Source organism: Urtica dioica, chromosome 3 (assembly GCF_054948205.1).
Source record: "Urtica dioica subsp. dioica isolate 48M chromosome 3, U.dioica_male_clone48M_v1_H2, whole genome shotgun sequence".
In the NCBI taxonomy this organism is placed as follows: domain Eukaryota; kingdom Viridiplantae; phylum Streptophyta; class Magnoliopsida; order Rosales; family Urticaceae; genus Urtica; species Urtica dioica.
Window position 1 is genome coordinate 46,272,048 of NC_142758.1, and position 13,713 is coordinate 46,285,760.

Consider the following 13,713-nt stretch of genomic DNA (forward strand, 5'->3'; position numbering starts at 1 on the left):
AAAATAAAACTGTTGATCAAATAAATCAATATATTTTATCTTTAGTGCCAACAGACTCAAAATGTTACTATAGTTATGTTACAATTTTGCCGTCATATGAAAATGTTGAAGAACTAAATATTTTATATACAGAGGAATTTCTAAATGCATTAAACTTCAACGGAATACCACCACATGGATTGAATATGAAAATAGGAATGCCTATTATGTTATTGCGAAATTTAAATCAATCTTTAGGACTATGTAATGGGACCCGACTTTTAATCACACAATTAAATAACCGAATTATTGAAGGCCAAATCATTAACTCCGATAACACAATTGAAAAAGTATATATTCCTAGAATAGAAATGAGTTTACATGAATCAAAGTGGTCTTTCATATTAAAAAGAAAACAAAATTAACACACTAAAGTGTGTCAGAAATATGCATTAATACATTAATGTCATTTAGATTAAACTTGGTGTGCTATATGAAGTAGACAACGAGTGATACGAGCTGGACTGAAGAAGAAAGAACTGATGAGTGAATCGTTTGTGGAAGATGAAGGTTGTTATACGAGCTTTAATGTTCGGTCATAACGTTCGAACCTGAAAAGTGTCACGAGCAGTTCATCTTCCCGTGTCTACAAAAAGATCAAGACGTGGACATCAATCTCAAACTGTAAGTTATGATATCTTCTCATGTGGATAACTTGTATTTGAGTTAACTTCTAACCTCTTTTTTTTTTAGGTCCAACAAGATGAAATCCTGACAAGTCAAGGTGGCGCACCGGAAACCCAAGACAGTCAAGGAGGGATATGATATAACCTTGGACTCTTTTTGTTTGTTTGTTAATATGCACAAATTTGACCCGTATGTCTTCTTATGCTCATATATGGTTATTTTGGAACTATGACTGATGTGAGCAATATGTATGGTTGTGCTCATATTTTTGTTATTTTGGAACGGTGTAAATGCATGGATCTGAGCAAATATATGTTCATGCTCATATTTTGATTTAGTCCATGTTATAGACTAGTTTGATGTTTGAACACAATATTATAAGGGTCCATTAGGAAAATAATTAATTTAAACGTTTGATATAGCTAAATAGCTAACGTTTGGTAAATTTTAGATAAATAATCTCTTTCAAATGTAAATCTTAAGTAAATAGACAACGTTGTCTATTTAGCAATATCAAATATTTAAGTTGACTATTTTCCTAATTTTTTAATATTATAATGCACAATTTATGTTATCATATTATATATCCCTTTTTCTTATTATATTTTCTTTTAATAGATTTTAAGGGTAGAGATAATTTTGCCTTTTCAAAAAAATAAGTCATAGAAAGTCAACAAAAATTAAGAAAAAGGGTTGTATTTTAACCAGTAAATCATTTTAGAGTATAATATCAATATTAATAATGATGTTAAAGGTTGGTTATGATATTTGTAGAAATCAAAAGAATAAATCGCGCATTTCAATTAAATTCAGAGTAACCATATGATATTTTCCCTTACAAAAATTGTCCATCTTGTTTATTTTTTTGTTAAAAGTTGCTAATTAGTTTTGTACAAGAGATTAAATAAAATTATTTTAGATAATGCCTGAAAAAATGAGCAACTCTTATTTTATATATATATATATATATTTTTTTTTTTTTTCATGTTTAGCCTGAAAATTTTATTTTATGTTTAACCTGAAGAAGGCTTCTTCTACTGGGGTCTGATTCTGTGATAAGTTTCCATTTTTTAATTTATTTTATTTTTTATTTTGAAGTATACACAAACGTACATTCTCCAAAACAGGAATAAATAAGCTTTTTTTTTTTTTTTTTTTTTAAAACGTGAAAACAGAACAAGTAAAGCCAATATCCTAGCAAGTTTTAAAACCAAGTGCGGAGAAGCAATGGAAGAGAATGAGCGACGAGATTACATGGAAGCCGAAATCTCTTATGCTCTACCACTATTCTCTGCTCCTTCTGTTTTCACGTCAAATGAACATCCAGCAACAAGACCTTCTTCTTCTTCTTCTTCCTCATCTTCGTAAGTACTAAAAAACTTGGCCAACTTCTCGGAAATCGACTGTTGGCTTTCCTTCAACGATTCTTCGTCTCCGTTGTAATCATCGTCCCCTTCGTAAACCAAATGAACGCCCCATTTCTTGAGCTCGACGCCTTTCATGAACGGATTTTCTTTCCTCACGACGGATATCTTAAACCCGTCCTTCAACAGAGACACCAACGGGAAATTGGTCGAATACCGGCACAAGTGGACTTGGTCTTCGCTGCTTCTCGGGACGCCGCTTAAGGTGAAAACCGTGGTGAAAATGGGGTGGTCATGGCTGAGGAGCTGCGCTTGAATGTCCACGATCGCCGGTACGTTTTCGATGTTCTCGTCTTCGATTCCGTGGTCGAGAGAGACAACCGCGCATATGATCACGCCTTTGATGGGTCGGTTTCTCTTCTCCGTGAATGTCACCACGTCTCGAGTGAACCAGCTCGGGATCTTGCTCCCGGGCATGCTAAGATTCCTTATCTTCCTCAATGAGGCCTGCCAAAAAAAAAAAAATTAGGGAATTGGACACGAGTAAGAGTTTTTCGAGGGTAAAAGAATAAATATTGTGTAAGTTTTTCATATAAGCATTTTTAGGAGTTTTAAATTTTATACTTTAAAACTTTCCTAAGAATGTCTTTGAAAAAGCTCGAATATTTTTATCCAATTCTTGATCTTTTTCTTGTTTGACAAGTTTCAAGTTAAAAAAAAGATAGAGCAAAAGGGCGCGAACCTTAGCGAGTCTTTTCTTGGTTATCAAGGAACATTTATCGCAGCAACTCAGGTACAGCCTCTTCATCGACTCGAGGCATTCAAGGCCGGGAATGTCCGCGACTCTCTCGCAGTTTGTTAGATCAAGCTCCTCTAGGCTTCCCAAGTTCGAAAGGTCGGAGATAGTTTCCAACGCGAAACAATTCGCGAGGTTTATTTTGATCAAACTCGAGGGAAGTGGAGGGAGAGCCATTAGTTCCGTGCAATTGGGAAGTATGAGCTCTGTGAGTATCGAAAGTCCTCTCAGGCTCGAGGGCAGTCCGGTGAAACAATTGTACCCGAGGTTCAAAGTCTCGAGCGACGCCAATTTCTCGAAATCGTCGTGGATTTTACCTGTGATTTTCCTCGCGCACGCGTTTAGCTCACTCAGCGACGACAAATTCGAGAAAGATTCGGGGAAGAAAACTCCCTCTTGTGCTGTGTAGCCCAGAGCTCGAGGATTCTTCGAGAGTTGAAGCTCTACCAAGCTCGACAGATTCCCAAAATTTTCGGGTAATTCTGTGATCGTGCTCTCTTTCATTAGCAACCGACACAACGATTTCAAGTCTCCGATCGAATCCGGAAGTTTTTTAAGCTCTCTGCACGAGTTGAGTCCAAGAGTAACGAGGTTTTCTAAATCGCCTATGGATTCAGGAAGCTCCTCGATTACTCCTTCGAATATGATCAGAGCTGTGAGAGACGAGATCTCGCCGATCGATTTAGGGAGTGAAACCAGATATTTACATCTCCAGAGATCGAGCGTTTTCAGCGACTTCAAGCCTCGGATCTCATCGGGCAAACAAGTGATTGACGTCTCGCGAATCCTGAGTTCAACGAGAGAGTGTAGTCCGTTGATCGAGCGAGGCAAAGCGCCGATATACTCTCCATTTCCGATCGACAGTCTATTCAAATTCGGCAACGAACCGACGCGAATCGGAAGTTCTCGGATCGGAGTAGACAGGCACGACAGGTCTTTCAGCTGATTGAGATCGCCGACGGAATCGGGAAGATCGGTGAGCGAAGAACACATAACCACGCTCAGGATCTCGAGATTCTCCAAACCACCGATCGAATCAGGAAGCTTCTCTAACCCCGATCCGGCGAGTGAGAGGTCTTTCAAAGAACGCAATGTTCCTATACAATCAGGAAGCCTTTTCAAGCGCGAACAATGGTCCAGATTGAGCGTTTCGAGGCGCGTCAAGCGGAAGATGGATTCAGGGAGGCTTTCGATGGCGGTTTCGTCGACGAAAAGCTCTTTCAGCGATTTGGCGGCGCCGATATTCGCCGGAAGGTTCTTCAGTTCGGAACAGCTCGTGAGAATTAGGGTTTGGAGGGATTTCCAGCCGGAGACATCGGAAGGGAGTTTGGTGAGGCGTTTGCATCGTTGGAGGTCCAAATGAATGAGCGTGTTCAAGTTTCCGATGGAATCGCCGATCTCCGTTAGGTCAACGCAGTGTTTGAGGATGAGCTTTTCCAGTTTGTGGTTACTGGAAAATTTCGGTACCGCCACCAAACGATAACAATGACTTAGGTTCAACACCTTCAAATTCTCACCAACCTGAAAAAAAAAACTAATAATTATATTTAAGCTATTGATTTTGTGTTACGTTGACTTGAATTTATTTGTCCTGTATTTTTGTAGTTCCTTCAAGCAAAAACTTTTGACATATATGAGTTGGAGGTTTGAACTTTTTGAATAGACGTATATATATAGTAGCAAGTTACTAGAGCTAATTAAGAAGAAGAAGAAAAAAACTGGTATAATTTTGAAAATAATCCGGAAATTAAGTAAGAAACCACAAAATACGACATAACTTTGAACGTATTTTATAACTTGGTTTTTTTTTTTTTTTTTTTTTGGTTAAAAAATTGATTGTGTATATGATTAAATGATTTTTGAAGTAAAAGAGAAACACAATATGAAATGGAAGAAGATTGAGAGTAAAAATGGATGCAAAAACGAGATAAATGTGAAGTATTGAAGGACAAATGATATATTTTAGTCCAAAATAGAAAGATACATATAATACTGAAGTACTGTACATTTTATTAACAAAAATTTAGCGATATAAGCCACATAAACATAAGTGTTTGTGTTTTAGCCAACGTTTTGTAAATTTTTTGTAAATAGCAAAAAACTGTTGGAAATATTTCTTAAATAACCATATATTTACTAGAAATTTACTTTGCATTTTTTGTTATTTTTATAGCGTAAATAGATTTATGTGGCTATTTACAAAAAATTAACGAAACGTTGGCTATTTCAAAATTCTAACATTTCATGTGGCTAGATAGCCAATGGACCCTTTTATTAACTTGAAGTGTTTGCGTATATATTCTACGAATTTTTTCTTGGGAAGAATTTGAATTTAAATTTAGAGAGATGAGATTTATGACCAATGAAACAATAAAGATTTAATTGAAAAAAGCAACAATAAAATAAATTACAAAATATATAGGACAAAATAAAGTGAGACGTGACTAGAATAATCTACTAAAAGAAGAAGAAATAATCTTTAATCCATCACAATAATACAAATGATAGTAACACCATACCTTGCTATTCCACCAATTCCAAACCCTTTCGACGTTGCTTTCCGAAAGATCGAGGACAACAAGACTTGGAGTGCAAGTATCGGGGCCGAGATACTTCAAAGGACAACCTTTCCACTGCAGCCACTTAAGTTTAGGAGGGAATTTGAACTCTCCTTCGAGGCTCACATTGTTTATTTGAAGCAGTCTAAGATTTGGCATATTTCCGAGCGCTTTACCCAAAATCTTGACATCTTCACTCCTCTCCCCTTCGTTTTCTTTGTATTGTGTGCATTTCTTGTATTTCTCTTTCACGAATGAAAGTGCATTGCTAAAGTTTGGGCTTCTTTGAAGTCTATCCCATGCGATTATATCACCATCGACGTTGACCTTCACTTTCGTTTCTTGTGTTGGGTAGTCGAGGACAATCCCTTGGGTGCATGGTATATTCTATTGCCAAAACGAGCCAAGTATAAATTGTAAAAATCTTGTGGTTCCTAACATAGTTTAGTTGGCAATTCCAAACCACTTCCAAAGTGGAGATCGTTGGTTCAACCCACACTCGCAGCAAATATGCTTTAAATAAATAAATAAATTGTAAAAATCTTACATTTTTATGTCACCACTAACTCTCAATTTCGTGCGTGTTTCAAATTTGCAAAGTAATCATAGATTGTAAAGTTATTAAAAAAAAATTAATAACCACCGTGAATTAAGGCTAACACTGATGCGGAAAATATACCCTTTATAAAAATTAAATATTGAATCATAAAAATCGGCATAAAAATTTTAAATTTCAAAAACACAATTTTTTTTTTGAAACCTTGCTTTAAACAATGTTATTTACCTGATTTTCAAGTAGTACGGCCATAATGTCGTCGCGATTCCAAAGCCTGCTCCGTAGATGAGGATCAACCATATTCTCCTCCTTCACGATTTGCCGTCCCATGTCCCTGACTTGATCGTGGATCGAAACCGCGTTTTCATAAGTGATCTTGACGAGTGACTTGGCCGTCAAGTCAGAGATCGCGATCTCGCCGTCAAAACCGCATCCGCTCAAAACGTCAACCAAATAGTCTCGTTTTGTTCTCGTCCCTGCGAAAAGGCACGCGATGTCTAGGAAAACACACTTGTTTTGCGCATCCAAATCGTCGTAGCTAATCTTCAACACGTCTTGAAGGTTACGGGGACGAATCTCCCTTAGCTTCCGGACAGAGTCTCTCCACTCTTCAATTTGTCTCTTCTCGAACAACATTGACCCGAAAACCTCTAGGGCTAAAGGCAACCCTCCCGTCAACTTCACGATTTCCTCAGAGAGACTCAAGAGATCCTCCGTCGGTTTCTCTCTCTTCAGCGCGTGGTGGCTGAAGAGCCGTAGAGCCTCGCCCTGGTTGAGCTCTCTGACCTCGTACTTGACGCCCACGATCTTCTCCGGCAAGGCCTCTCGGTCCCGAGTCGTGACTATGATTCGGGTTCCTTCAAAAGACAACCGTCCTCGGTTGGCCGAGACGAGAGCGCTCAGTTGGTCCGCGCTATACACATCGTCGAGAACGACTAGGGATTTTTTGTCCGTAGAGAGGTCTTGAACGAGCTTTCTCTTGACTGACTCGAGGCCGTTTTCCCGGGCCATGGCTTCTTTCACGTCGTACACGAAGCTTCGAGACTCGAACCCGGCGCGGCCCACGAGGTGGTTGAAGAGAGCCTTGGCAAGGGTGGTTTTGCCGATCCCACCCATGCCGTACAACCCCAAGACTTTGACCCCATTATTGGACTTGGGTTCTAGAAGCTTCGTCAGCTCTTCCACCAATGGTTCGAGCCCCACGGTGTACTCGGCCAAACCCACCGGCGTTTGCCTGATCTTGGCGTTTACCATTTTAACCAACGACTTGATTATTTCCTCTTTATTACTGTGAAAGTACGCCATCAGCAATTAAGGTGCTTGTTACTAGTATACATGGCTCTTAATTAATGGCTAACGGCTATATATAAAACGTTTTTGCAGATTCTTATGTGATTTGTAAATAAATTCATAGTAGACTGAGAAAAGTTTTGCTTTGACATCCAAATGCGCTCCAATCCAAGTTAATAAATTTTGAATATAGTAATGCCTTGTTTAAAATTAGTGAATTAGTAAAAATAATATATATATATATATATATATATATGGTGCCAATAATTTTTCTTATCCTATCAATAAACTTATAATCAGAGGTCGTGTAAAAAATGTTAAACATTGTAGAAAGTAATTAAATTACGCAAAATTTTGACATTTTACCAAAAAAAAAATTGAAAATCTTGTCTAACTAAAAATTTAAAATCTTACTTATTTTGGTGATGAGTTACTATTGTGTATAATATATTGGCATGGGATAAAAAAAATCAATAAAGAAACTAAGAAGAAAAATAGATCAGGAAATAAAAGAGGATATCTTTTTCCCATATTTGTGTAATTAAAAAGGTGTTTAATGCTGTTAGATCCACACATTTATATAATTCTGGATCCAATCAAATGAAATATTATCCATAATCAGGTAGGCACATATTAAAAATCGGTGAAACAAATTGGTTAAACGGATAAAATTTCACTGATTCGGTCCGGTACATTTTTATAAACTCTCTGTTCTAATATTTTTAAATTGTGGTCTAAACCAAATCAGGCCGTTTAGTACTTAAAAAAACATAATAAAAAATTCGCCTAAAACGGTTTGGTCTCAAATGATCCGGTCCAAAATGATATAAAATGGTCTAAATCGGACTGGACCGTTTTAATCAATTTAGCCGCATCCAATTTTTTTTCTCTTACTATTAGGTTTGGTTCGATTTAACTTTTTAGACCGTTTTGACCAAAACCGGCCAGATCTAAATTTTTTGACAAATTTTAGGCCGGACCGGAATGTGCACAACCCTATCAAAAGATTGAAAATTACAATATAGCCTATGAATCTACGTTTTTTAAACGGTAAATACTTATTTTCTATATAAATGAAATCATGAATATTAAATAAAGTTAAATAGCCTCTAAGATAGTAAATCAATAATAATAAAGAAATCTATTTACAATTAAAAAGTGTTATTTTCCAATTAAAAACTAAAAAAAAAAAATGCTGTTAAGTAAGATATAATTACAAAAAAAAAAAAAAAGACAACTGCAATTACCACTACAAAAACTGGCTGAAAAATTAATTGAAGGAAAAAAAAAATACTAGCAGAAAAAGAATTTTTCCACGAAAAAAAGTATGACGACCGATAAAAAAGTGATTGGCATAGCTTTGCTTTTAAAAAAAGTGATTTTAAAATAGCTGTGCGAAAAACTGTTGTTTTAAAAAACAGATGAGTGTTTGGTAAACTATTATAAAATAGCTGTAGCTGTTAACAAAAGCTGATTTAGTGTTTGGTAAAATATATATTAATATTTATAAGTGATAATTATTTATATAAAATGTAATTAATAGTAATAATAAGATATATTTTGTTATATAAAAAAATATATCAAAGTGGGTGTTTATAGAATGTAAAAAATAAATTATAAATTTTGGTGACGTCAAAAATATTATTTGATAAAAGCATAAAAAGATAATTAGAATCAAAAGTTAGTGTAAGAGAAAAAAAAAAGTTAGAGAGAGAAATTACAAACAAAAAACTAAAGCTACGTATAAAAGCTACAAATTGTAGCTTTTGGTTTTTTAGTTAAAATATTCAAAAACACTTTTTAGCTTTTAGAAAAAGCAATTTTACCAAACACTTAAATATGATTTAACTTTTAGAAAAAACTAAAATCAAGGTTAATAAGGTGAAGCAATACATAGCCAAAATCAACTCCCATTCAGACGTTTCCTCTCCAGTTATTATTATTATTATTATATATATATATATATATATATATATATATATATATATATATATGCACCTGTCTTTGAAAACGGAAACTCCGGCGATGGCACCCACTGTTCCCATAGCCTTCCTCCACCTCGAAACCTCCGTCGGAAACTTCACCTCGTGATCCCTAAAGTCCTTCTCGAACGGGCCGGTCTGTCGCCGGACTTCAGAGGGATCTACGAGATAGAAGACCGGAATGATGAGCTTGGCTGCGGAGAGGTCGCAGATTCTGGCGAGCTCTTCGAGGCACCAGTGCGAGTCGGCGTATCTGACAGAGAGCACCACCACCGCCGCGGCCGAGTCCTCGATGGCTTCTAGAAGGGTCGGAGCGATTCGGTCGCCTCTCTCGAGCCCGTCGTTGTCGAGGAAGGTTCTGATGCCGAGCTTCTTTAGGGCTTCGTAGAGGATGTTGGTGAATCCCTCGCGTGTGTCTGCTCCGCGGAAGCTCAGGAACACGTCCCATCGACGCCGATCCGCCATTGATGGCTGAGGAGAGAAGATTAGTTATTACTCCCTATACGTCGACACGCACGTACGTACGTGATAGTTATTACGTCTTTTTTTTTCTTTTTTTTTTTTTTTTTGCGTTGTTGTTGGTTTGTGGAAATTAAGAAGAAAAAGAAGAAGAAAAATTAAATTTGTAATAATGATACAGCACGAGTTCAGTAGAATAATGAAACATTTCAGTGTATTTATAGGTCAATGTCGATGGAGAGTGTATTTATATATGTACGGACATATAAATACGAAAATATATGTTTAAATATATATTTTTTTATTTTATACTGAAAATATAGAGAATAGTATAGAGTTGCATAATAAAATTAAACACCCTTAATAACTTACTGCGATCTGTGCGAGGGGGGTGCACTTGAAACATTTAAAAAATCTTCCATGTTCATTTGTGCTTAGTTAATAACTTAATATATCTTAGAGGGGAGCACAAATAAGATTACCTTAATTTTCTTTTATTGATTAAATAGTCCAATGACTGTCGTCAATTACATATAAAAAAAAAATAGCTCAATTCATGTCTAGAGCTCCCTCGGAGTTATCTTTTATACTTTTTTTTTTTTTTTTTTTTTTTTTCTTGTTGGTAGGTTCAGGAGTAGTATGTAATTTTGAGGCGGATTCTATAAGCTGTATCCTAGGTTTTCACATAGATGTCTCTTGATATGTTTCGCAACTTTTTGAGGCACCTTAGTCGTTGCGATCAGATCTCGCAAGATATGATCTGGTTCAATCTTTCTCGTTCCATTTTTATTGAAATTTCTCAACCACCGAATATCTTTTAAGTGCTTAATTTGCTTTGGAAACCTTAAAGCATCATTCAGTTGGTCAACCACTGTGAAAGATAATTTTTGAGTATGGAAGTCTTTGTGTCGAAAATAACTCGAGAGTGTGTGCGTTCATGATCTCTATCTTGTTCATGCCACTTGTTTGTGGGAGATCAAATCAAGTTTGTAATTTGTGAGTATTATTTCACGAGAAATTGTAATTGAGAGTGACAAACACTCGGGTGAGTGTTTGAGTGGAAGTACTGAGATATCAGATTTACGAGAAGTTGAAGTTGAAATTCACTAATATCAATAGAAAAAAAATTATTTGAATATGTGATCATTCAGATTCAAATAAGACCGACGTGTATTATTGGCCACTTATTAATAAATAATTTATTTTCTCACTAAGCCAAAATCCTCCGAACATAAATGACATAGAATTGAATTAAGTTAATAATTCTTTTTTTTTTTTGTCTTTATTATTACGTATTTTAACTTTGTTAATTTTTATTTTATTTTATTTATGCATGTTGTCACACTTATTATTTTAATTAAGTGTGACATCTTTTGGAGTTTTCCAATGGGACTTTGAAATTTGATAGATTTCTGCAACAAATCTTATACTTGTTTAGCGACATATATTGCGAAGGTATTGTATTTATGTACAAAACATAAATATTGATACTTCCAAACATATTGATGCTTTTATGGAGATATTGAGAACTTGTAAACAAATACATATCAATTTATTATTAGGTGTATTTATGATCAATTCAATTATTTACTTTTGTTAAACCAAAAAAAAAAAAATTTGTTCAATTAATTAGAGTGGCAGTAAGAGCGATTTTTCTGTCAACTTTTCCACCGTCACTTTACGTAAAATTGCCAAAGTATGCTTAATTTCTGAATTTGAAATCATTGCTTATATATCTGGCATGCTTGACCATAATTTATAAGAATATTATGTACTCTTAGGAATGTAATGAACTTGCGACCGTTTCATGGTTACTTACTTGTCCACTACGTGTGAGAGCACTATGATCACATTCACACTACGATTTTAATCGCATTAATTAAGAGCTAATTGCTTGAAAGTGACAGAACTCGAAGGCGTGGAATTTGCTTATTTTGTTTACTCTAATAAGTCGTGTTTTAAAAGGCTTAAAGAAGAAATATCTTATAGTTTTAATTGCAAGTGTGTCTTAAATCGCTAAATTTTAGTCACATGTTGATATTGTTAATTTTAATTTTAAAAGATAGAGAAAGGAAAAGAATCTTAGCACTTGACAAATATCTTAAGTGCTTAATGTACCTCTCTTGTACACATCATTGATGATTGATATCATTAATTCATGTTTCACAAGTCAAATCTCCGTACTTATTAAACAAATAAATCAATAAAACCCAAGTAAAAACATAATCCATTGACTATATTATATTATTACGTTTGAGTTTTGACTTTTGAGACACATCTATACAAGACGATTTCTCAAAAGCCAACGAAGCAACAACGTCCTAATTACCTGTAATATACTTAACTATAATTAAACTACACCAATAAGAGGCTCTACATTGCCTGAAGAGGCAAAGCTTGCGCAGCATCTTTTTTTTTTTTTTCGTGACTCGAACTTATTTCCTTATTTTTCATCTTTGAAATAACCTCTGTTATTTCTGTCGTCATTGATTTTGAAGTTTTTTTTTTAATATTTTCCGTAAATATATATAGATAAATTATACGGGATACTCTACTTAAAACATTGAAATCGTAACCTACCTAACGTTTTAAGATTTTAAAACAAATACCCATTTGAGATAGTGAGATAATTTATTTAAATTTTGCATTTCGATTATCCTCGACAATATTAACCAATATGTCTTCTTTATAAAGAGTTTGGAGTTTTAAAATGTGTTAATTTTGTTTTAGTAGTTCATCGCTCTTAAATCCAAAATCCTTTTATTATTTTATTCTTTTTATCCTTTCTTCCTTTATAATGTAATTTATTTTATAAGCACAAATGTAATCATATACCATCCTTGTTATTGCCAGTAGTTTTTAGTTTTTAGTTCTTAAACAACATGTTTTCTTTATAATTTCAATCACTTTCGTTTTATTTCCAAATCCTATATTAGCTTACATTTTCTATGAAAATCCTATGTTTTCAAATCTACCTACAATTTTTTAGAGATTCAAATAAACAAACAGTTACCATCATAAGAACTACTCAATTCGTTTCTATTTTTCAATAATGGCATCGTTTGACATAGATTTGTTTTAAACAAAAAGTGTTTTTTTTTTTTTTTTTTTAACTAACAGGTGTTTGGTAAACTGTTTATAAAACAGTTGTTGCTGATAACAAAAACTGCTTTAGCGTTTGGTAAAATAAATATATTATAGTAAAAATACTAAAATAAACACGTTCTTAAAAAAAACTCTCTTATGTCTCCTGTACAAGTGTGAAACCCCAAAATTTTTTAGCTTGTTATTAGTTTATAAAATTTTATGATTTATTTAAGTTTTTATTCTACTTTGAGATTCAAGAAAGATCTTTTGTATATATATATATATATATATATATATATATATATATATATATATATATATATATATATATATATATATATATATATATATATATATGAATATCTTGTTTATATATAAAGAATTTTAACGTAAAACACATATATTAATATTATGATATATGTATTTTTTTTATACGCATGAAACCAAAGAGAGAATGCATTGTAGTCAGTGGGTTTTTAAATTTTTTGTATATGATCTTGTCTATAATAATGTAACAGATAAGTATATATATACATATACATATACGATATTTATATATATATTATAGTTAATTATAAAGTAGAGTTTGAGGAATCACTTTTTTATTGGAAACAATAATAACAAACGTGATATTTTCTTTTTGTGCAACTAAGTGCGAGATTTTTTTGGCAAAATATATACACGTTAGAAACATCAGACTTCGCACTTAACTTTTTATCTTGGTTTCTATTTTATCTTTTCATGCAGTTAAAAAGAATGAAAAAAAATAGACGGTCTCATTATAAGCCTCCTTATAAATAGCTCTATCCTAGGGTTTGAAATTTTTGTTTGATGGTCCTCTCTCAGCCTCCCTCACGATCTCTCTCTCTCTCTCTCTCTCCCTATATTCACTTCTCTTCTCTCACAAATATAAACCCTAGCCACCAAATACTCTTAGATCTATCTTTATTTTACA

General features: G+C 34.1%; 1 protein-coding gene across 1 annotated transcript; it reads right to left on the bottom strand.

Annotated features, from left to right (window-relative positions):
- Positions 1 to 1,886: 1,886 nt before the first annotated feature.
- Positions 1,887 to 9,677, bottom strand: LOC149403163 (uncharacterized). Its single transcript, XM_089609720.1, has 5 exons — positions 9,229 to 9,677; positions 6,169 to 7,228; positions 5,346 to 5,771; positions 2,773 to 4,347; positions 1,887 to 2,537 (listed from the first exon to the last, which is right to left on the bottom strand). Exons 1-5 carry the CDS (start codon positions 9,675 to 9,677, stop codon positions 1,938 to 1,940), a joined length of 4,110 nt encoding a protein of 1,369 aa, XP_089465846.1. The 3' UTR covers positions 1,887 to 1,937.
- Between the last annotated feature and the right edge of the window lie 4,036 nt (positions 9,678 to 13,713).